The sequence below is a fragment of the Ambystoma mexicanum genome, chromosome 1q (genome assembly GCF_040938575.1).
Source record: "Ambystoma mexicanum isolate Mex_15411 chromosome 1q, UKY_AmexF1_1, whole genome shotgun sequence".
Taxonomy (NCBI): Eukaryota; Metazoa; Chordata; class Amphibia; order Caudata; family Ambystomatidae; genus Ambystoma; species Ambystoma mexicanum.
This window is the reverse complement of record NC_090922.1, coordinates 1,108,521,256-1,108,546,516: the sequence shown is the minus strand read 5'-3', so window position 1 is coordinate 1,108,546,516 and position 25,261 is coordinate 1,108,521,256. Positions and strand designations below refer to the sequence as shown.

General features: G+C 51.0%; 1 protein-coding gene across 4 annotated transcripts in view; it reads right to left on the bottom strand.

Moving 5' to 3' along the window:
* Positions 1-25,261, bottom strand: part of CCDC18 (coiled-coil domain containing 18) — a 2,185,916-nt gene that overhangs the window by 1,946,182 nt on the left and 214,473 nt on the right. For all 4 annotated transcript variants that reach the window (XM_069641832.1, XM_069641829.1, XM_069641831.1 and 1 more), the window contains exons 3-4: positions 11,399-11,564; positions 4,509-4,679 (exon numbers count right to left, since the gene is read on the bottom strand). In XM_069641832.1, coding sequence (XP_069497933.1) covers positions 4,509-4,679; positions 11,399-11,564 — 337 coding nt within the window. The remainder of the gene's footprint in view (positions 1-4,508; positions 4,680-11,398; positions 11,565-25,261) is intronic.

Sequence of the window (25,261 nt, the reverse complement as noted above, 5' to 3'; positions counted from 1 at the left end):
CTCCTCGCACGCCTTACTCCAGCCCCAAACCGGAGAAAGACAGTCACCGTCAGGACTCCTCAATGTTTTCAAGCTTTGCTACACCAGAAGCCAAGATTCCTCCACTGCTGCGACCTCTCGCCAGCATCAGCCTCTGGGACCCTTTTCAAACAGTCCTAGCCACTCCTTGCCGCTCCCTCTCAGCAGGCCATATCAACAAATTACTCAGGGAGCCGGGATACCCCACCACCTTTCTCAGCACCAGGCTTCCCACAGCTTCCAGACCCGGTGCAGCCCCCCTCCTCGCAGGTCCCACCGGGTCCAATCAGGCCCTCGCAGCACACCGGCTCCTCGCGTTACCCCCCGCCGATCACCGTACCATAGGCAGTTATTGAGCAGGTCGGGGGGGGAGGGTGTCGCTCCAATCGGAGAGCCTCCTGGTACCTCCTTGGTCCACCTCCAGCGGCCAGCCACCTCTGCACAAGTCCTCCGCCGGGGCTCACTCCAGACCTCGCGCTCTGCCCCCTCAGTGGGATCAGGGGCCCCTCCTCGCTCCACTCAAGATGCGGGCAGACATTCTCCCAGGCTCTTCTCCTCAGCTCCGGAGCGAGGCCTCGTCACCCCCCCGCGGATGTCATCCCACAACGGTCGCCGCCGAGGGGGGGGGCCTCAAATCTGCGGCAAGGCCACGCCGGGGGGTAACAATTCGATCGCTGGAGGCCCCGCCCCACCTCCGCCGCCAACGGGACCGCTCCGCCCGGCTCTCCTCGGCGGCAACGCACGGTCACACTGTCGGCCTCGCCAGGTCCGGCCCCTTGGAGTCCTCGCTCTCCTCGCTGCCGGCACCGGGCCTTCGCTCCTCCCAGTCACGGAGGTACGCTCAAGCCCCCGGGGGGGTCCTCACACGGCAACAGCCGGGCTGGGGGGGGGCCCAATTTCAACACAAAGGCCGCCCCGGAGAAGCGAACAGCCGAGAAGCGTTAGCACATCTCGGCGCCCCCTGGCGGCTCCAAGCACATTATTTTAAAAAGCATATCTGCAGCAAGATTTGAAAGTCCTTGGATACTTTTTTACTTCAAAAGGAAATACATTTACAATGTGCCATTTTTCATGAAGGCAAATGTAATTTAGGGTCTCCTTTGTTGGGAATGGTCACTATATTCAAAAACTGTTCATCCATACAACAAATGTGCTTTTCAACCTCAACAATACAAACCAATACAACGTTACTGCATGCCAAAATTGAACTGAGGATATATATAGTTTACACAGCACATCTGTAGAATGTGCACCTGGGTTTGCCTGCAGTTCGATGACTCAAAGGAATCAGTTTCGAAAATTTGAGGAATCCAAATTCGGGCTTTAGTAGTGCATCCTGGGTTCAAACCCAACCCTGGGCTAAAATGGGTACATAAGCCCCTTTAAGAGACCTGCCAAACACACCATTAATCAATATAGTGCCTTCGACTCCTACCAGCACTTCAGAATGAGCTTTGCAGAGTCCATGCCAGGTTCTTGGGCTCCAGAAATGTGAACACACATTGGAATCGCCGACCACCATTCCCATGGCCCCCCATTGGGCCAAAAAGACATTCCTTTAAGGGATATGTCACCTTTGCAGATGCAAATATGAAGCCCGAGGCAACAAGCCGAGGAGGCTAGGCAGTATGGCATTCTAAACTCCAAGCTGGATGTCCCACTTCACATAGCCTCCAACCCATTAGGCACATCCGAAAGTCAAAAAGAAAGTGTCAAACACAACACCACTCACTCCACAGACCCCAGGTGCAAACCCCTAGCCAGAGAGCCAACTCAGGGGAGGGGCTCAAACACTACATAAATCCAGACTCTCAGCCAGTCAGGGTAGGGTGTGGGCACAGAGGAACAGGAGCGGGAAGCAGTTTGAAAAGAGCTGGGGGAACGAGTGCAGAATGAGCTGGTAAGAGTTGGGTTTCACAGCTCTTCCTCTCCAAACCATTCCAGAGTGGGAGACAGCTCTGGAGGAAGGTGGCAAGCTAAAAGTGTAGTTTCATATTACATTGGGGGAGGTAGAGAAAGACCCTGAAGGTATTGGTTAGGTTGCAGAGAAGGTGGTTGGGGAAAACCGCAAGCATTTTGAGGAAGTAAGTGACCAGACGGTAGTGGGAAAAGAGATCAGGAAGGCTGAGAATCAAATAGAGAAAAAGACTGGAAAGAGCAAACAATGTCAGAAGGTTGGTGGTAGAGGTGAGAAGTGGAAGAAGATTTAATGGCAGAGGTTAAAGCCATCAGAGTAGGTTGTAAATACAGAAAGAAAATATTGGTTAAAGGAGGTGGTTGGAGAAGATCACAGGGAGGTTAAGGTGGAGGGCCCAAAGGAAGTAGCAGAAGAAGATATTAGCATGGTGGAGAGATCCGAGTAGTTCAAAGGATCAAGAAGACTCTAGAGGAGAATAATTGGGAGTAAGCTATCCAAGAGCTGAAAGAATTTGGGAGGCAGAGTTGGAGCAGGTGTGAAGATTTAAAGAAGGGTTGAGGAGAGAGACGGGCAGGCAGCTTCCCTTAGAAAGAACTATAAGGTAATAGGAAATTGTCTGGCCCTAGGCAGGCAATAGAGGAGAGCAATGAGGACAGAGGCTTAGAGGAGACAGATGATTGATGAGGCGAGGATAACAGTAAGAATGGGAGAAGGGATTCTGTGAGTAGGGCCAAGTCTTCTTGAAGCGGTCTATCCAACTGTTTCCAGCTCCCTCCCGAGAAGCTGCCTTGGAAATTGCAAGAAAGAAGGGTTCAGGGCCCCCTTTTAAATCCACACTGGGAAGACCCAGAAAGAGATGGCTAGAAACAGACCTCCAAAAGTGGAAAAGCACTTCATGAGCCTGGGAGAGACTTAAATTGCCCTAATAGCATTAATCGACCCCATTTGCTATTTAGGCCCAAACAGCGCATAATCCCAGAGTAAACTCCTGTTGCAGATTGAACACTATGTTGATTCTCGGTGGATGCCCTGACACTTCCTGCCTTGCAACTAAGTAAACATTGTTCGGACAGGATAATCTACAAGGTGTCAGTGCTGACTTCATAAAGTGGATACTGATCACAATCAGAATCTCTACTCTCAAATGCTTTTTGCCCAAATCACACAAACAGGAATATAGCTCAGTATTTGTAATCATCCTGGGGGATACTGCCTGGCTCACCTCCATCTTCTCCAAGGCATCTGTCCAGCTCACCCATCAGGGATAGAGTGCCCAACAATCCCAGATCCTTCATGGGGGTGGTAGGCTCTCCAGCCTTACAGGTTTCTTAGATGCCATAGGGTCCAAGGCTTTGACGGACATGCATCTCCACGTGCCCAGCTTCTTCAGCTCCATCAGTCCCACGAGCACCTTCAGGGCTCTTAGCTTCCTTAAGACCCTCAGCTTTTCAGAAAACTCCTCTGGGTGCTCATCATCTGGTTTATTTCCCCTTTCCTGGCTGACTGCCTCCATAATACTAGTTTGCTCTGGCCGTTTATAGGCCTTTCCTTTCCTGGCCCACCCACTAGGACTCACGATTGGTTGAACTCTGCTCTCCATTGTATGGGGCATCCAGATAAGCTCTTTAATTCATAAGCCTAATTTTTCCCTGCCGATGCTGTAACCCGCGGCTTCTAAAGTCTTGGCGGACAACATTGATAGGAGCAAAGGCCTCACCCTACTTGCCCTCCATTCTGCAAAAGGGTTTGTGATCCCTCATTCTGATTAGAGCTATGTATCTCTGCTTCTACTGGGGGAGTCTTTTCAGGGATTCTGGCCAGCATATGGGATCACAGTCATGTAGGGTGCACCATGCACTTCTCACACTCTAGGACTGACTTGCTTTCTCGATTATGCTTATCCTTAAGTCTTACTAGTATTTGGACCCTCTTCCCCATATCTCCTGTGTAACTGGGATACAGGTGTTTAGGAGCAAAGTATATCCCCACTTCATTATAGTCTAGATCTTACAAGATCTCACCCTGTATTGCCTCCAAGTAGCTCAACGCTATGGCAACAATAACCCCGGCATGGCAGCTTGCCTGGGATGTAGCATCCGCTCAATCGCTTGGGACAGAGTCAAACCTCTGCTTTTGTTAAAGTAAGCAAATGCAGCACAATAGGGCCAGGTTTAATGCAGCCTTTCCTAAACTATAGAGTTTAAATTAACAGTAAATTGTAGCAAATCTGCATTCTCACAAGTTTTCAATCCACAACATGAGGACAAGAACAGGATTCCTGTGCCACTTAGATTGATCCAAATGATCAAGGATTGGAGTTTTACCTGACTGTTCTGTACACCTGTCTAAGAAAGGGCCCGTTTGACCTCTACAACTTAAGGAGCAATACAGCCCACCTTTAATTGGAAGGATTCCAAAATAACCAGTGTTAGAACATTTATTGAAACCCATTCCAAAATAATATTTTAAGTTCTCCAAATATATTTTGTGTTTCATGGAGAACATTTTATTGTGCGAGTTTCCTATAACAAATGAAATGAATACCGCAATATCTTTACAGTATTTCACATACTTTTGATTTTGACCGTGACAGCTCACATTGGACGGACTCTATTGCACTCATTAGACACTGGTTCTGAGAGACCAAGGAGGCATTTTGTTCACGCAGTGAATTCAGCTTTTCTCGAAACTGCTTATTTTCTTGCTCAATTTTTCTGTACGAGGCAGCAGGTGCAGATGAAGGCTGGAAGTGTATAAAAAAAAAAAAAATTAAAAAAAAAGAATTTAAAATCATTTACACACATACACACATACAGACACACACACCTCTGAACAAGGCTTCGCTTTGTACAATAATTTTTTCTTTTAACTAATTAGAAGGAAAAATTAAAACCAAAGAAGAAGTCCAGTAGGAGGACAACAGACAAAACGTATGAAGTTCTGCAACTACTTTACATCTAAAAATAATGGAGAATATGAACTCGAACACTATACAAACAATAGAAACTCCTTCCAATTTTGACTTGTCGATGGAGACTTCCGTTTCTAAAAAGCCGAAGTGTGACTAGACCTTAATTCAAACAGATGTACAAGGCAGAGCAAAGTCTTCTATGTGCTATGCCCAAACTTCTACCACAACCTCATTCAGAAGTGTTTCAAACAAAGGTTTAATAGGCAAAACAAGATGTGTTTCCATCTACTGGATTTGGCAACAAGGGCTGATTGAAGGGTATAATCCCCAGATAGTGGATCAGCAGCAGAAGCTCACAAACAACAACAGTACCAAAATACAAGTAATGCCTGAGTAAGGTTTATAAAATAAATAAATTACAAAAAATACAAACTACAATTAAAAACACCCACCCCAGCAATGGAAAACACAGAAAATACAACCCTGAACTTACGGTTAACTTGAAATCTCCATAGATATTCACTTATTGGGCAGCAACGTTGTCTCTGTTTGATGACTTTGTACAAAAATGTTCCCCAAAAATATAGACCCCGATTGCGAAATGATTTGGAAAGCTGAACAAGGTTTTTCAAACGGGGTGGAGGGGATACAACCTGGGTGGTTACCAAAACTTATGTTTTTCAGTCAATTGTCACAGACAACATTTCTGTTGCACCTACAGCCTGAACCGCTGGATGGATTAGGCTCAAACTTTCACAAGGAGCGGCCACCTAGTCCCAAACGCGTAATTTGGTGTAAATCTGCCTGGCAATTTCTTATAAAAAGTTCCCAAAAGTAGGCAAAAATAATATCAGTAATATATCGGTTTGGTCTGCGGATGTCAAGCATTGTCCCCGGCCCGCTGTTCTCGCACATGGACGACGGCCCACCTTACCTGTGAGGGGGATCTGGAGGCTCTACCTGTGGTGGTGGCTTCGTCTATGCAGCAGAATGGGAATCAGTGGGTTGACTCCATCCAGCTCCGGACCCTGGACAGCTGTACTGGGCACTGCCAGCTTTTCCAGGAGACTCATGCGCAGGTTCCTCTGGCTAGGACCCGTGCAGGCGCATTCCGCGACAGCCGACCGTCGCTTGGCAACGAGCGGACATTACTGCAATGCCTTCCTGGGGCTACATTAGCCCAGTTTGAGACTGCGCTCCTCATGTCTCACCGCTAGCTGTGCTCATTTCTTATTCTTCCCCTTTTCTCCGTCTCTGCTCTAGAGCTCAGTATTGCCATGCCTTTCCATTCTTTCCCAGCCTTGTCTCTTCCTATCACCCTGCTTTGCCTTGCTTCTTACAGCCTTGGTTTCTGCCTTTGTGCTGGGCATACTGCCATCCTTGTTCTGTCATTTGTTGCCATTATTTGAGTCTTGGGAGGATAGCTCAGGGGCAACGTGCTCATCTTGGAAGCCGACGTGGAGCAACACAGGTTCGATCCCCTGGTCCGCGCTTCGAAACCTCTGGGTATTAAGCGCATTATAAATAACCAATTACAATTACATTAGGTACCCCCGGGTTCTGTGTCTCACACTGTCCTTGCTGTCGGGGCATCTGCTTGTGGTGCAGGGAGACTAACACAGGTATCTCTGCATTTTAATTTACAGAAGGGAGACAAACGGTTTTCCTGTGCTACTTATTCCTTCCTGCATGTGCCTCCTGTTTGTTTCACAGCGTCCTAGTGCTGCATTCCTGCCACTATGACCGAATTACAGGTACTAAGCGTCAATGTGCTGAGGTACTTGACAGTGGACTACGGGTCTACATTCTCAGGCTTTAAGAAAACAATTGGGTAGTTTGGAAACATCTGGTCCAATTGGTTGGTGCAGGTGAAATCAAACAGCTGCCATTGTTGTTTGCTTACTTTTGAAGATGTCCTGCAGACCCTATGCTGAATAAATGGGGCATATTTCAGCCCCCACTACCCTCCTCCAACCCAAGGAGAAATTGGGACACATAATATGCCCTCAAAACGGCAAACAAAGGCGAAACCTACTGCGAGGGCCGTGGACCCAGGGCTGGGTCTCAGACCCGGCTCGAAGACGTGGTTATTACCTGGGGAGCAGCTGAACCTGTGGTAAAATGATCACAGGCAAAGGTCAATAGCAAGTTGACTTGAAATAGTATAAAGTGGCCACTGCACCTGGGCATGACCATAGAACAAGTGGCCACTAGCATATAGCCACTCAATGGGGAAAATTGGCTATTGTGCCTGGACTGAGGGCACTGGTCATGCACTGCTCATGATGCCACATGTTCCAATAGAATGAAAACGTATGAATTAAACCGTAAAAAAGAAAAATTCCATTACAAAATCCACTTTTTGGGTTTGTTTATATCACATTTCAGAACCAAGAAGATAAAAAAATGAACATGTCAAGGTTTGTTTAAATTTTATGTATGGGTTGTTGCAAGGGCCCACCATGTGGAATGTGGACAGGACTCGCCATCGTCACCTGCGCTTCCAGAAATGGATTATTATTAGGGTATTTACTGAGCACGGACCTAGTTCCGGAAGCAACAGAGCGCTTTGCAATCACAGGGGACGGACAGAGGAAAAAAAGGAGCCGTGAGCTAAACTGGGAGGGCGAGGGTGGGCAATTGGCAGCAAGGGATCTACAAGCAACCAGGGGGGAGACAGCGGGGAGCTGATCACAGAGTCTCAGGTAGTGTGGGGAGTGTAGGGTGTGTGGACCTAGGTGTTAAGGAGGACCCACCTTGAAGAGGAAGGTCTTGAGCTCTTTCTTGAACTGTAGAAGTGATGGGGCAAGTCGGATGCTAAAGGGGAGAATGTTTCAAAGTCTTGGTACGTAGACAGTGAAGGCCTGTCTTCTGGTTCTTTCCTTCCTACACCACCTTAATTCAAACCTTCACATTTCCTTACTTCTGGTGGATTGCAGGCCTCCGGAGATGCAAACTATCTCAGTGAGGTAGCTTGGAGACTTCAGGATGACAGCTTCGAAGGTGATACGAACTTGCATTAGGGTGGAGTGCAGTCATTTCGACGAGGGTTGGGGCGATTACCTCTGTGTTGCCAAGGACGAGATAGCTTGTCCTTTTTAGCACTTCATTTTGTGTGATCCCTGCAAAACAGGGATTGCACAAAAATGAAATCCAACCCCTAGGCTATGTGAGGAGGAGGTATTTCCCGACGGCTCGGGGGTTGGATTTCTTTCAGTTTCACGTCAGCACGCATAATGCTTGCTGACATGAAACAAAGTAAATTTCACTGCGGAAGCCATTTTCGGCTGCTGCAGTGAAAATGAAAGGGGGGTCTCTACCTTTCTCTCCCTCGATCTACGGCACTAGTGTGCCGATCAGATCGAGGGAGGTGTCGTTGGAAAGGCAAGACTCTTCCCCTCTCCAACACCCTTTTTGAAGAAATGCTGTCCCTAGTCACAGACAGGCCAGAGCTCAGACGGGAGGCTGCTTCGCACAGCGCAACCATGTAGTCCTTTTGCCTGTGTAGTCCTCTCGCTCTCACTCGCCTATCTCTTCGGCAGTCTTGGTTATCCAGGGCTCCTCCAGGCAGCGGTCTCTTCCAGCCAATGCTGGATGTACTATTTAAATGTCCCGGCACCTATCAGCGGTTCCATACAACTAGACTGTGTTCTTTGCATCTCACTGCCAGTGATCTCCATTGCTCTGTGCAGCTTTCTCGTCGCAGTATCTTTGTATTCATAAGAGTGGTAGTTCGTTCTAGGTAACTTATACACAACATAAGGGAAGATATACACATTGTGTTCCCTGGGTGGTGGACGGGAGTCATAACAATAGGCCATTCAGGCATGGGGAATATAAGAGGCATTCCTAAAAAGGGGAACGGGGTACCATGCCTCATTCGATGATGCGCCAGCCCCCTGAAGGTCACGTCTCCCCCATGCGATCTTCCCTCATGTGGCCGCCCCCAGGATCAGGTAGCGGCTGCCGTCCCCTGGCCACACGGGAAAAGGTTACCGCTGGGGAAGGAGTGATGACACCATCAGATTCACCACAGTTGTGATGGAAACTTGGTGAGTGTGAAGGGTGTTGGTGAGTGGAGCCGTCTGGGTGCTTGGGGGGATCGGAGAACATAAGACACTGGATATTTGCACAATTACAACTGATAGTGGACAAAACATTCATAATGTGCACGCACATCAATACAAAAATGTAGAGCAAAACAACCCTGTTCTGTCAAGAAAAGGTGCCTGTCTCTTTTGTAGCCTCACACAAACTGCCTCTTCCGGGCAACCTGGAATTCTTGCACCCTGGTTTTATAGCACCAGCCAATAAAACATGTGCCACAAAAATGCTGCTTTGTACTGCAAATGTGCTGATGTAATGCTAAAACTTTAAATGTCATATCACAATATCCTGGAGGGTCTAAGGGTTGGTCTCACCTCTTAAGCAAGCATACTAGGGCATAAATGCTGAAGTGATCACATGCAGGCTTGAGTTGTGGGTCTAGGCCATATCCCATTTGGGATATGGCCTAATGTTAAAGCTTAGGAGTCTCGCCATCTACGTTAGGGGCCTACGGCTGCCTACACGATTTTAGAAGGCAGGCCATGGGTGGGTCAGCTTTGAAAACCGCTCAGGTACTCCAGCCAAAGTAAGTGCATTTTTGTCCACAAACAAATGTAACAGTAATAGAATAGCCCGCGCGATTGATCAGTACAAAGGTACTGTGCTTGCTGGAGAGAAAACTACCTAGGCCTCGCTGTGGGGCAACCCCGCTGTAAAGTCACAATGCAAGAATATCAACTGCCACTTATGGGCTAGGACAGGCATTTTAAAATATAGTGATGCCTGGGGGGGGAAGCCTGCTTACTCTTGACTTTCTATGCCTTAAGTACTTTTATGGGGCTGTGAAAGGTCCAGGAACAGGGAGAAAGCGGATGTGGTCTTCATGGTGTCCAGGGTCCTACATGCAGAGGTATATGACGTACCAAAGTTGTATACTTTTTGCTCAACTCACACCTTCTGCTTCCCACCTATATAAGATGCTGGGGAAGACAGACTAACCCTGTTGCGGAATAGGTTGATAGACTAGGCTAGGAGAATGAGTTGGGTGTGCCTGTCAATGAGTCAGTCTGGACTATGGCATGTTCTAATGAGAAGCAAATAAAAGTGTCCTTGAATTTAATGCTGTGCCAGCAAAAGATCATTTTAAGGCGAGTATGTGCCCCAGCAAGTAAAACAAGTCTGTTGTCTCCTGTCTCTACATGGATTGAGAATGCAAGAGAGTCACACTTCTTCATTGAATCCACATTGACTTTGTTATGGGATGCATGATCCCAAAGACCCAATTATGTTGTTGTGCCTTTTCCCATACACTTTCAATCTCCCTTGAGTGATGATTGTGGATGAGATGTGGGCCGTGAACAACAATCTATATTTTTGACCTTGTTAGCACATCCATATGCTTTTGCCCCTTTCCCCCCATCTTGAATTTTGTCCTTTGCCCAGTTTTTCTTAAAGAATGCATCGTTCATGTTCATTTCTCTGGTTGATCCTTCTTTCCTTAGTTACAGATGTCAAATTTCGATTACTTCTCCCCCTCTCCCCCAAGAATTTTCTAAATACTCCAACATACATTTTTAAAAGTACCTCTGTATTATTTGGGTATGCCACCATTCTGCACCAATTTCAATGTTTTAATCTATAGTTCATTGGTTGACTCTGGTTTTTTGTCTGTTTCCACTGAAGGAGAGAAAACAGTTGTAATTCTGTACGCTTGCACCCCAGTATCCATGTGTTCAGTAAGAATTTCTAGTTAATAAAAAAAAAAAGATCTTCTATTGTTCATGCAATACATAAGTTAAAAGGGGCCAATATACACAAGGACTTTTGACTTTTGTTAGAAGGAATGTAGAGGAAGGGTTGAATTCTTCAAATCAGTGTTAATTACTATAAATAGAAAAAGGTTTAGGGACTGCTCGGTTTGTTCACGCAAACTTCTAAATGCCTCCATATTTAGGTTAACTATCACTTAAAATCAACTGGATTTGATATAGGGATCTGGCTCTCCTTCTTGGAGTACATGATGACATGTATCTAATTACTGTTCAGACAGAGTGCTAGATGCCTTAATTTTTATCCTCTGTTTTGGGTGTTGCTAGCTCTGAAAATGATACAGGGCTATGCTAATGTCCGGACTGGCGGGATTCAGGCCTAGCTATAGCCTTTTGATTGTAGCCACCAAGCTTCTATCTAGGGCTACAACCAAAGGACCCGGGGCTATTGCCCCCTCAGCCCCCCCTCCCCTAGCAACGCCCCGGTCCTAACTTTAACCACAAAGTCAACTTATGGCAGTAAAGGTTAACTCAGGATCTCCGTAGGGATGTGATACGAACAGGGTGAGGGCTATAAAACTACCTGAGTATGTGATCAAATCACAAACGAAGATGCATTGTTCATTATACAGTTTGCACGCCAAACTGCATCATCTCTTGCGAACGGTATAGTAATATGCTGTAGCTTTTTGTTAAAACACTTTAAATGTGTTGAAAAATAAAAAGAGGACTTGCCTGGTCTCTTGTTCGCCTTTGGTAATCACACTGATGGCAAGACATTTTTTCTTCGTGGCATGCCTTCGGAGAACAGTCACAAACAGGCTGCTCGCAATCTTCTAGCGTTAAGGCAGAGGCAACACTGGAAGGGGAAATGCAGTTGGAACTGTCACTCGAGCTATCACTGGGAAAAGGGAGAAGAAACGAGAAAGAAGTAAAAAATAATGTACATTTTTCAGGGAGTTACAAACGTTTACTAAGAAGGGACAACTTATTAATAGCAATATTATCTCATCAGACAAGAAATATGCTCTGCAGAACTAATTGGAACCAAAGATGTAGTTTTAAATGTTGAACGTACAGTTCAAAGTATTATTTCTCAAATTATTTAATATACAACATCTTTGAATATAAAACAATTTCCCCAGTCAGTCTGAATATTAGCAGGTTCACGTGTTGTAAACGACATTAAATATTCAAGAAAGCAACCTACAAAGATAATTCCTTTATTTGGCGATTTGCTTAGCGACATAAGAAATCTAGCTGTTTCAAGGCACTCAAAGAAAAAGGCAGCAAAGAGCGAGGTAGTCCTACAGAGATATGAAAAAATGGGAAATGGGTAATGCATAACATTTCATAGCAGTAACGTTACATTCCAAGTTCAAAATGCAATATGGCTACAGAGATCAAGTGCTGTCAGGTTACAATAAGTAAGTTCCTACAATTCTATCTACTGAAAGTACATTTCAATGTTTTCAGCATATGCCTGAATTTGAGGTGGTGTTCTCTACTCTTATTGCTGTTTCAGATCCTTCTAACGTTTGGCTGCAAAAGCACCAAGGGCCAGCCAGCCCTAGTACGTTTTTTTAAACCACGTTATTTAGCTCTTTCTGCCATGCGCGGATCAAAGCTTTCTGTCAGTCGTTATTTGGTAAGTTCATAGTGATGTATTTTGGGCCTTAACGCTTTCAACGTGGGGGGGTGCGTGGCCTGGAGCGCCAGCGATGTGGCTGCTCCTCTAATGGCCTCCGTGCGAGTCCCGCAGCATCCGACGAAAAGCTGACCTGTCGGCGGGCATCCAGCGATAATTTTTTCATCCATGAAAACGTGAGAGGCTGAGGCACCCAGGATGGTCTTGTGGGGCTCCCAATTCCTTTGGAACCCCCGAAACAGCCCGGCCTAGTGCTCTCCCCCCCTGGCCCGTAGCTCCGCTTTCAAGATGGCCGCCGGGAGAAGCAACCCCCATCCAATGCTGTGGGTGGCGGGCAGAGTGGCTGTGGTGCAGCCTAATGGAGGAATGAATGATCGGAGAGCCAAATGAGCAATCCCCATGCAGTAGGAGGGGAGCTGGTGGATCGACGGGACAGCGGGTGCCCATCCCCGCTCACACCGGGCACAGACGAGTGCGGTGACGGAACCCCGGAGGGTAACGAACCCCCACCGCCGATCGACCTACGGTGAGAGGGAGGCAAAGCTACAAGTCCGGGGAGGTGGTTCCCTGGCGACCCCCTGCGAGGGGCCGACGCATCTCCGGAGGGAGGCGGCGGAGAAACACTGAGATCCCGGTGAACTTCTCCGAGGCGGGTTACGGCCCGCGCCAGAGGCGGAGCCCAAGAGCTTCTGGTACAGTCGAGGTGGTGGCCTGGCCCCGACGGCCCCCGCCTCGAGAGCCCAGCGCGAAGCAGTATAGCAGTGAACCCTAAGAAGTGGTGGGGACGGGCGGCGAACCAGCCCGGAGAGACCTGACCCCCTCCCTACCCGCTTACCTGATCCGGGTTGGGGCGCCATGGTCTCGCGCTGTGCGGGAGGCAGCCGAGAAGCGAGATGAGAAGCTGAGGCCCGGGGAGTCAACGCCAACACGACGCACGGAAGAAAATCTACACAGCGCCTGAACGGGAAGTCGATAGCTACTCCTGGACCCAGGTAGGCACCTCCAAGGCGTTGCTCGGCCCGCGCCCGCAGCTGGCTTCCCGCTCCTGGTGAGGTGTGAGCGCGACGCCGGTGGGCCCCACTCCGAATCTCCGAGGGGCTGCCATTGCGCTGGGCTCCCTGGACGGACTCGGAGCCCAACAATAAAGTGATTCTGGTGGGGCTCCAGACTTTTACCCTTTAGCGGTAGCATACATCATTGTGCCTGCAGCTAACCGCCGCCTTGAAGCCCCGGTGCCAGCGAAGCCTCCAAATTGGGTGACTCCCCGCTGCTCGGGCCTCCCCGGGGATAGCTGCTGCCTGGGCCCCCTTCTTCAGTGAGATCCTCGCTGGGTGACGTATCCAGGCCAGCCTGTCACCCATGTTATAGCGGACCTGGGCAAACCCATTGCAAAGTGCTCAGGTTGGACCTCACAGCCTAACAACTTCCTGGGGTGCCCCGGACCACTTTCCTTCCCGCCAGGCTGCACGCACATGAAAGCAAGCTGCACCAGCAGTCCCTGAGAATCCCAGTGTCGCTGGGACCAGGCAAATACCACGAAGGATCTTGTCCAAAGGGGTGCCTGCTGACTAACGTCGAGGCTCCGCTCTTTACGAGTCATAAGATCTTCAGCCAAGTCAGGAGCTTACAGACTGACCCATTGTAGGCCCCCTTCTAAACCTCCAAGATAAAGCTCTGAGGCCGTTGCAATGACGAAATCCGTAAAGGGAACCAAACATTCTGATATCTCCACGATGCTGTTAGCAACAGACAAGACCAAGAAATCGGACCCTCCGAAACTCACCCCACAGAAGACCTCAGAGGAACAGGGAATGTTGGCAACGAAGAGGGATATTCAGGCCTTTATGCTAGATATCAAAGAAGAATTTAGATCTTGCATAGCCAAATTCACCGTGAAACTAGAGCGAACGGACCAACGGGTCACAGAGGCAGAGCAAAGACTGAGTGAAGTCGAGGACCATTACAGAGATGCAACAAGCGATTCAGGCTCTCCAGAACAGAAGTGAGGTATTAGAATTTAAACAGGAGGACCTGGAAAACAGGGCTCGAAGAAATAATCTGTGCATCCGAGGGGTGCCCTCGTCCATACAGGATAAAGACCTCCCAGAATACATAGGAAACTTCTTTCAAACCCTACTCCCACAAATTGAGCAGACCCAACTGATCCTCGATCGGACCCATAGACTGCGTCCAAGGCAGGGGGTAAACACAGATTCCCCACCGGACGTGATAACTAGGGTCCATTTTTATACTACTAAAGAAGCACTCGCAGCAATTAGCCGCACCAAAGACGAACTGTCCTTCATGAGCTCCCCGCTTCAGATCTACCAGGATCTCTCCATGATGACCCTACAAAAAAGAAGAGCTCTCAAGCCCCTGACCCTATTTCTGCAGAGCCAGAAGATACAATACCAATGGCTATTCCCCACGTCCCTCCAATTCACCTACCAAGGGACTCAGCGCTCGATAAGTCGCCTGGAAGACGCTGAATCTATCCTCCACCCAGCTTCTCCGGGAGCTTCGCCCTCTCACAGTCCGACCTCTCCCGACGACCCAAATCAGACTCCCCGGAAGCAGGCTTATCCGGCTTGGTCAAAGACACCTACGCCTAAAATAAGACGGATCTATGGGAACCTCAGCTCAGAGTTCTCCTACCCGCTGATTATGAAAGTCAATGATGCCGCGGGACCCACACGGTCCATACTCACACTCCAAGGCGTATGCCATCGTCCCACCCTTGGAGACAAACCCAGTTATGGTTGATGGTCCTAGCCCTGTTGGCTACTTGGACAAAGAAGGCCCGGTTGGCCATGGGAATCGCCAAACAGGAACAATCAGCCTCCCCCAAAATGACAAGTTCACTCTCCCGTTGGAGAGAATATAAAAACACGACCGCTGGAGAACGACATCGGAATTAAGTCCACAGATGATGCCTGACCTCACTGTTCCTCCCCTCAAAAGTCACCCCCGGCCACCCGGAGTAGAGCAGGAGACCCCACAACCACATCGGAAAGTGAGATTCCTGACGATTAATGTCAGAGGCTTGACTGCGCCACAGAAGAGAAAATCCATGATTCGATGTATGCAGAACGAAATGGCTTCGGTAGTATTCCTCCAGGAAACCCACCTGATCCCAGCGGATTTCACTAGACTGCGCGACAGACAATTCCTGTTACAGTTTCTGGCATCGAATGGCACCAAGAAAGGGGGGGGGGGGGCAGCAATACTCTTCGCCAAGGGTCTTCGACCACAAATCCTAGACACCCTACTCTGTCCAGAAGGCCGCTTCGTAGCGATCAAATGCCAGATATACGGCCAACTATACTCGCTAGTCTCGGTCTATGCCCCTAATGAAAAGCAGGAAGAGTTCTACACAGCCCTAGAAGAAGCCTTGCCGCCATTTATAGAAGGCCAGACGATAATAGGAGGGGACTTTAATGGGGTCCCAGACCCAATTAGAGATAAGTCTCACCCCCCAGCTCGCAAAGACTATAGCATTGCTACGGCCCTACTCAAATTTTTCCGAACCCTATATGTTGTGGACACGTGGAGAGTTCTTCATCCGGCGATCTGCGAATACTCATTCTATCCCTACGTACACAGAACCTACTCCTGCATTGACCTGCTGCTGGCTTCTGCCCAAACGTTGGCCTTCACGGATGATGTAACCATTGGCCCTAGAATCCTATCTGATCATGCCCCAATCATCCCAACGATGAGAGCTTATGACCCGGATCCGCTCCCGACACGCAAGTGGTGGCTCTACGACCCAATCTTGGGTGACATGTCACTGAGGGACGTAATAGTGAAAGCTATCAAAGACTTCTTTAAGGAAAATAAAAACGAGGACACCTCCTCGGCCACTACATGGGACGCAATGAAGGCACTGGTGAGAAGGGTCTTAATCTCGCAAGGGGCAGCTTATCATAAAAAGAAGCGGCAAATCCGCCAGGCCCTACAAGACGAAGTAGAGAAAGCAGAAGCAATATGTAAAGCAAATAACTGGATGCCTAGAAACCACAGGACCCTGCAGGTAACCCGAAAGAAGCTGGAAGCACACTATGCGGAAAGCACAGCACAGATCCTAGCTAGAACTAAACAAAGCTACTATGCTAAAGGAAACATGGCTAACAAATTCCTGGTGGAAAAGCTGGCGAAGGTCAGGAAGAGGAACGCAATACTAGGCCTCCGCGATCCTCAAGGTAGAGTCCAATTTGCGTAAGAAGAAAAACAGCATATTGCAGTAGCCCATCTCAGAGACACGATGACGGCGTCCCCAAAATCGCCTAGAGACCAACAATCTTACATCCGAGATGCAGCCCTTCCCCCAGATCCCCCCCTGCGATCAGAGACAAACTAGAGGTCCCGATCCCAAGTGAAGAGGTGGACACAGCCATCAAGAGCCTCAAATCAAGAGCCCCAGGCCCGGACGGGTTCTCGACCCGCTTCTACAAAATCTTCCGCCCCAGCTGGTAGCACCTCTGACGACTCTTTTTAATTCTTTCGCTATCTCTGGAACTACCCCATCGATGCAAGAGTCGATCACAGTCCTCGCATTGAAACCAGGAAAAGACCCGAGAGATGTCACGGCATATTGACCGATCTCCCTATTAAATCTAGACGCAAACATATACTCAAAAGTCCTGGCTAACCGATTAGCGAAGGTGCTCCCAGACATTATCGACCCAGACCAGACGGGTTTTATAATGAACAGATCTGCTCCAGACAACGTACGCAGAGTCTTGAACTTGGTTGAAATTGCACAACGGGAATCACGAAAATTGGCAGTGTTGGCTCTGGATGCGGCTAAGGCCTTTGATAAAGTAGACTGGTCGTTCTTCCGGCTCACTCTAGAGTCCTTTCATTTCTGCCCCGCATTTCAGAAATTCATCCTGGCGAACTATCAATCCCCAAAAACCTTGCTTCGAGTCAATGGCCTCCTGTCTAACCCGATCGATCCCCCTGACATATGGAACCAGGCAGGGATGTCCCCTATACCCCCCTGCTCTTCGCCCTAGTCATGGAACCCTTGGCCCAACAAATCCGCCTCAACCCCAGAATTAAAGGCCTCCAGGTAGGACCTTCCCTACATAAAATAGCGGTATACGCCGATGATGTGATGCTAACCATAACAGACAAAGCCCAATCGCTGAGGTCTTCCCTGGCGGAAATTCACTCCTTCGGTAAAGTCTCAGGATTCGCTATAAACTTCACGAAATCATCTGCCCTTGGGGTGAGACTGAATCCGGAAGAGTCCTTCAGAACCCTCTGCTCCATCCAACTGTCGGAAAAGGCGATACCCTACCTAGGAGTCCAGATTACAGCCCGTCCAGGAGACACCTATCGGGTGAACTTCCAGCCATTATTTAAATCCCTATAAGAAGACCTCGATCGCTGGCGCTCACAGGGGATCTCGCTACTGGGCCGCATAGCGGCGTATAAAATGAACCTCCTCCCACGACTTCTTTATGCTTGCTCAGCCCTTCCTGTCATGATCCCCAGGCCACCGCTTCAACGTCTCCAGAGGAAGGTGCTACATTTTATCTGGAAGGGTAAAAAAAAAAAAAAAAAAAAAAAAAAAAAAAAAAATAAAACACATCGAGGATCCCACTGAAAACGATGCTGACCAGTCCGAACCTAGGAGGCCTAGGAGTCCCGGATCTCCAGAAATATCAGATAGTGGCCCAATTAGCCCGCACCCAAGCCTGGATGATTAGCTCGAACCGACCTAGATGGACAGAGGTGGAACAATCCTGCTTACCCCGCCCCCTCCGTTTCCTCTTACATCTGCCTCCCGCCTCACGAAGAATATGGCCAGCCATTCTATCCTCCACCAAGCACACCCTGAAAGCCTGGGAATGGATACGTAAACATAGGGGCATTCCGAGAGACTTGGGCCCATCAGCCCCAGTTTTTCATAACCCAACGTTTTCACCAGGAGACCACCCCGCAAATTTTAAAAACTGGATTGCGGGAGGTCTTAGCTCCTTAGGTCAGCTCTTCGAGGGAGATCGCCCACTTACCTTTGAACAATGTAAGAGCGCCTTTAGCTTAATGGAATCGGACAGATTCTCATATGCGCAGCTACGACTTTGGTGCTCCCATCCATCAATTTGCTAAGCAGCTACTCGAGATTTGGACCCCATAGAGCTGACACTCGCAGACCCTCCATACCAAGGACGAATCTCGATGATATACAAGCTGTTGCAAACAAACTCTCTCGTAGCCAGAGCAACCTAAATGACCCATTGGGAAACGGACCTGGGTCATTCGATAGATGACCAGGCGTGGATAGATATCTGGTCTCGTACCCGATCCTCCTCCTACTGCATCACTAATCGAGAATGTGCTCATAAACTACTCTTAAGATGGTACTATCCGATGCTCTGACTACACCACATCAAACGATCCTTAGATCCCCGTTGTTGGCGCCAATGTGGCCTCCCGGGATCCTTTATACATATGTGTTGGTCTTGCCCAGTGGTCGCAAATTTCTGGTCTCAATGCATAGTGACAATAGAGGACATAACGAAGATCACATTGCCCCTGGAGCCAGAATCAATTCTGCTAGGAGCCCCGAACCCGGGCATTTACCCAAGATCTGGCAAAGCGGCTGCCCTCCTAACTCAGCTACTTTTAGCTGCTAAGATCACGGTGGCACAAACATGGAAATCCCCGGAAGGCCCCCTGATGGTCTTGTGGTGGCTGAAACTATGGAAAACAATCTTACTATGTATCCTCCTCCCTTCGATTTTCATTCCCAAAACAGCAAAGTGTATAGAATCACACTCAGAGAATTTCAAAAAGTTTTATATTTGAAAAGATTTTTGAATTTCTATTTTTACGTACTTAACATCGCATCAAAGACAAAACACATAAGCAAACACAATTTGCATGGTCAGAGCAAAACAGAAAACTGTATTCACAGGGTAGGAACAAGTTACTTACCTGTAACTGTTGTTCTCCAGCATGGGTCTGGCATGGATTCACATGCTCATGAATATTCCCCGTCGTCAGGCTGGGAATCCTCGGTAAAGAAAAAACCAGCATCAGTTTCGTTTCTGATCTGTCTTTCGTAGTAGCAACCAATCGCTGGTCTCTGCGTCATACTGACCACAGCCAATGACTGCCCTCTACCTAAGCACCGCCTCTGGCAGCCATCTTCAGATTTGGTAGCACGTGAAGTGGCAGTATGACCAAGTGAAGAGCCGCAGAGGGGTAGGCGGGAGGGTTCGCATGTGAATCCATGCCAGACCCATGCTGGAGAACAACAGTTACAGGTAAGTAACTTGTTCCTTCTCCAGCATGGGGTCTGGCATGGATTCACATGCTCATGAATAAAGAATACATAGCAGTACACACATGCACAACCACGGGAGGTGGCAAAGGCTCAACATTAAGCATCACATCAAACTCAACATTAAGCATCTTACCTCCTCACCAGGCTCACCTCAGGCGAACAGGTTGCGCAGCACTGCTTGGCCGACCCTGGACTCCTCCCTGGAATCCCGATCGACGCAGTAGAATTTCGTGAAGGTGTGCGTCGACCTTCACGTAGCAGCCCTACATATGTCCAGCAGGGGCACACCAGAAAGGAACGCCGTGGTATCTGTGATCGCTCTGGTGGAATGGGCTCTCGGACGGCCAGGCAGCGGTCGGTTTGCCAACCGGTGACAGTACATGATACAGCCGGAGAGCCATCTGGAAATGGAAGCCTTCGAGAGAGCCTTCCCCTGATTGACAGGTCCAAAGTTCACAAAGAGTTGTGACGTCTTCCGAAAACACTTTGTGCGGTCCACGTAGAACTTCAGCGCTCTAGCCACATCCAGCGAGTGCAAAGTCCTCTCAGCCGGCGACGAAGGCGACGGGAAGAACACAGGCAACACCAAGGGTTCGTTGAGATGGAAGTCCGACGGTACCTTGGGCATGAAGGAGGGGTGCGTCCTGAGCACTACCCTCGTGTCGTGAAAAGTCAAGTACGGGGCCTTGCAGGAAAGGGCCTGGATCTCTCCCACCCGTCGTGCGGAGGTGATGGCCACAAGAAACGCTGTTTTCCACGACAGAAACTTCAACGGGGCCGAGTGCAGAGGCTCGAACGGAGGCCCCATGAGCTTGGTCAGCACCACGTTGAGCTCCCACGCCGGGGCCGGAGCCTTCACCGGCGGGAACGATCTGAACAGTCCCTTCATGAACTCTTTCACCAGACGATGAGACCACAAGGATGTCCGCCCCGTGGTTCTGGTGTATCGGGAGATCGCAGCAAGATGAATCTTGATGGACGCGTGTGCCAGTCCAGCTTTGGCCAGCGTCAGCAGGTACGGCAGTACCTGGGGAGCTGTAATCCGTAGAGGGTTAATCTTCTGTGCGTGGCACCAGACAGAGAACCTCTTCCATTTGTGTCCGTAGCATTTAAGAGTCGAGGACGCCCTGGCCTTTGCAAGAACCTCTCTGCAGTCGGCCGGTATGTCGTATCCTCCAAACTCTAGCGCTGCAGGAGCCAGGCCTGCAAGTTCAGCGATTTCAGATCGTGGTGGAGGATGGCGCCTCCTTCCCTGGAGAGTAGATCCGCGTCCACCGGCAGCTTGATTGGCGGGGACGTTGACAAGTCCAGAAGGTCCGGGAACCATATCTGCCTCGGCCACGCAGGTGCGATGAGGATCATCCTGCACCGTGACCTCTTGAGCTGGTTGACGAGCCGGATTAGCAGTGGCAAAGGAGGGAACGCGTAGAGGAACAGGCCCTCCCAGGGGAACGAGAAAGCATCGCCCATGCTCCTCGCCTGGGGAAACCTGCTGGCGAACCTCCGGCACTTGGAGTTCGTCGCCGTCGCGAACAGGTCGATCTGGGGTGTGCCCCACCGTCGGAAGAGGCGATCCACTAGATCCTGCCGTAGTTCCCACTCGTGGCACGAGCGCAGCTCCCTGCTGAGTGAGTCGGCGATGGTGTTTTTTATCCCTGCCAGATGAAACGGCACCAGAAACATCCTTTGGGTGACGCCCAATGCCACAGGTCCTGCGCCTCCTTGGACAGTGCTGGGGACCTGGTTCCGCCCTGTTTCCTGATGTAAAACATGGTGGTGGTGTTGTCGGTGAAGATCCTCACCACCTTGCCCTTGAGGGACGGAAGGAAGGACCTGAGGGCCCAGAACACTGCACGGAGCTCCAGGACGTTGATATGGAGGGACTTCTCCGGCGGGAGCCAAAGGCCTCTCGCGTGCAGATTTTCGGTGTGCGCTCCCCACCCTTCCAGGGAGGCATCCGTGGTCACTGTCTCCTGGTGGTCTGGGGTCTGGAAGTCCATGCCCGCCGTCAGATGCGCGCGGGTGCCCCACCCCCGGACCGCTCGGCGGAAACTCTCGTCGAGTGTGATCCTCTCCTCGAAGCCTCCCCTCGTTTGGATCCAGCGCGCGTCCAGGAACTCCTGCAACGGGCGCATCCGGAGCCTGCACATGGGAATGAGGTAGATGCAAGAAGACATCATTCCGAGGAGGGACTTGATGGACCTCACCTTGGCCGCGTCGGAAGCCAACATCCGCTGTACCTTGCCCAGGATGGACCTGGTCCTTTCCTCCGACGGGGAGGCCAGAAGGGACACTGTGTCGAGCTTCGCTCCCAGAAACAGTGCGTTTTGCGTGGGTACCAGGTGGGACTTGGCGTAGTTCACGGAGAATCCCAGGTCCGTGAGAAGTTGGACGGTCCTTGCCGTGTGCTCCACGGCGAGCTCCCTCGTCTTGGCTCGGATGAGCCAGTCGTCCAGGTAGGGGTAGACGTAGATCCCCTCGCGGCGCAGCTGCGCCGCCACCGGTGCAAGGCACTTGGTGAATACCCTGGGTGCCGACCGTAGTCCGAAGGGGAGGGCTTTGAACTGGTAGTGACGCCCTTGGACCACAAACCTGAGGAATTTTCGGTGCCCCTTTAGGATGGGAATATGGAAGTAGGCATCCTCCAAATCCAACGACGACAGGAAGTCTCCTTCCTCCAGCTGACCCAGGACGTGCTGGAGGGTGACCATCCGGAACTTCTGCGCCTTGATGAATTTGTTCAGACGTCGCAGGTCTAGGATGGGGCGCCATACTCCCGTCTTCTTCTTCACGAGGAAGTATCTCGAGTAAACTCCGGAGCCCCGAAGCCTCTTTGGGACGAGTTTGATGGCGCCCTTCCTGAGCATCGCCCTTACCTCCAGGAGAAGCTGAGGGACGTGAAGCTCTTTCCTGGCCACGGGGGGGACGCGCGGGCACCTTCTTTGAAACTCGAGCGCGTGGCCCCGGGCTAAGGCGTCCAGCACCCAACGGTCGGTGGAGATGGACTCCCACACGCTGACGAAGCTCGCCAGCCGGCCTCCCACCGGGGTGCATCGGTGGGGGCCCGACCCCACGGTCGGTTCAATCCTGTTTCGACGAGGCTTTGCCGCCTTGACCTCCTTGGCGACGACGGCGGGGTCCGCCGGACTTGCCTGGTCCTCTGTAGGCCTCCTGAGACGACGAGCGGGCCGCTTGACGGTAGGTGGAGAAACCGCCGCCGGAACCTTTGGAGGCGCCCTTGCCTCCGCTGCTCCGAAAGGGCGTCCGTCGTTGCTGCAGAACCCCAAGGGCCCGGGCCGTCTCAGTGTCCGCTTTAATGGCCTGAAGGGAATCGTCCACTGTTTTCCCAAACAGGTTGTTCCCATCGAACGGCATGTCCAGGACTCTGGTCTGTACGTCTTGACGGAAGTCCGTAGCCTTGAGCCATCCACGCCGCCTAAGGCACACGCCGTTGCCCAACTGGCGAAACCCAGTGTCGGCGATGTCAGTCGCAATAGTGATGGCGTGGTCCGACGCCACCTCACCTTCCTGTAGGATCTCCAGGGCATCCGCCCTCTTGTCGTCCGGTAGGAAGTCCAGCAGGGGAGCCAGTTTGTACCATAGCTCCCTGTCGTAGCGGGCCACGATAGCCAAGGCGTTGGCCGCTTTAATCGTCGTCGCTGCAGACGAGATGACGTCCCATAGTGTCCAATTTCTTTCCCTCGCCGTCCGGTGGGGAAGTCGATGTGGAGGCCGCACCCCCCCCCCCGCTTTCTTCCTGGCCGCCGCGGAGACGACAGAGTCCGGGGTAGGCTGCGCCCGGAGGCACAGGGGGGCCGTGTCCGGGACCCGGTACTTCTTCTCATACCGGTCTCTTCTAGCTGGCGTAGTGGACGGGTTCTTGAGGAGGGCGAGGCCCTCATCCCAAATGTCGTCCAGTACAGGCACCGCGAGGACCGTCTTCCTCTTGGCCTCGCGCCGTTGATAAAGGAATCCTTCCTTTTTCTTCTCCTCAGGGCAGAGTTGGAAAAGCTCGGATGCCCTGGCGATCATGGAGTGGAACGAACCAATCTCGTCGGGCGGAGAAGCCCTGGTGTGAGGTGACGACGGTAGATCCTCGTCGTATACCTCGTCGTCCATACCCGTCGCTGCCGTGTCAGTCCCCGTATCATCCCCTCGGGTGGACGGGGAGGAGGGCTGGACGGTGCGCGACGGCTGAAAAGGAGGTGGAGGGTGAATCCTCCTTTTCTTGGGCGGGGGAACGCCAGAAGGTCCCGGTTTAGGCTCCCCCGACGGGAGAGGTTCCTCCGTCGGCAACGGTAGTCTCGTCCTTATCTCTGAGCATAAGGACTGTATAGCCAACAAAATGGCCGCCGAGTTGTCCTGCGGCGCTGGCAGAGGGGAATCCGACGGGCGATCAGGGGCCCCGTCGGCACCCTCGACGATGTCGTCGTCACCTGCGTCGGGATCCATCCCGACGGGCCGGTCTTCTTCCACGCCAAGGCCGTGGCTTAAGACCTCGATCAGCTCTTCCTCCGAGGTTGAAGCCGAATCTACGACGACGCCCTGCCCCCCCTTCTTCTTCCCCGCCGGGGATTTCACGGGGGTCCTATCGATGGGCACAAAAGAGGACTCCCTCCGAGGTGGCAGGGAGACTCTGAGCCCCGAGGTCGCCACCACTGGTGTAGCCTCCACAGGCTGAGCCAGGGTCGCCGCGACAGTATCGATAGAGGGCTTGGCCGGATGGATTAAGGCCTTCACCACCTTAGGTGCGCTCACCGCCTTATCCTTGAGGGGGGGGACACTGCCTCGCTCCCCCTCCGATGGGGCCTTCGAGCTCGACCGGGGCCTCTCCAGGAGCTTTGCCGGGTGCTCGCCCTTCCTCTTACCCGACCCAGAGCGTTCACTCGTGGTTGATGGTGCCGGGGAGGGTGCGCCCTGCCTGGCGCCCGTAGAGTCCGACCGTTCGGCGCTCCCGGTGCCAGCGGACTCGCGGTGCTTGGCCTTGTGTTGGACCCCCGTCGCCCGGGCGTCCTCAAAGGTCTTAGAAGACCGCTCGGATTTCTTCCTCTTCTTCTCGCCTGACGGGCTCTTCCCTTCCAGCCAGTTGGCGAGACGTTGATGGCGGTCCTTCATGGTCCGCTCCGACATATTGCCGCAAAACGCACAGTCCTTCTCCATGTGCGTCTTGTCCTCATGTAAGCAGTAGAGACAAAAGGAGTGCTCGTCCTCCTTAAAGACGTTCTGCAGCTGGCATCCAGGGCAGACCCTGAACAGCTTTCCGGGCGTCGCGCTTCCCTTCTCCTGGGCCATGTCCGGGCCTGAGAAGCTTCTGGAGTCCTCCAAAGCGTAGCTCGACGAAATCTTCACCCTTGAGGGGCGCAGACGAATCCGACACGGGTCCCCGTTGATCGGATAGAGAGTCGGTGGAGCTGGAGGCTCTTTTGACCGAAAAAACGAAGTTTTTGAGCAAAAAACGTGAAAAAATAGCACTAACGCTCGAGAGCAATAGCACGAGGATCCCAACACATGAACGTGCGGTAAAAATCTGAAGATGGCTGCCAGAGGCGGTGCTTAGGTAGAGGGCAGTCATTGGCTGTGGTCAGTATGACGCAGAGACCAGTGATTGGTTGCTACTACGAAAGACAGATCAGAAACGAAACTGATACTG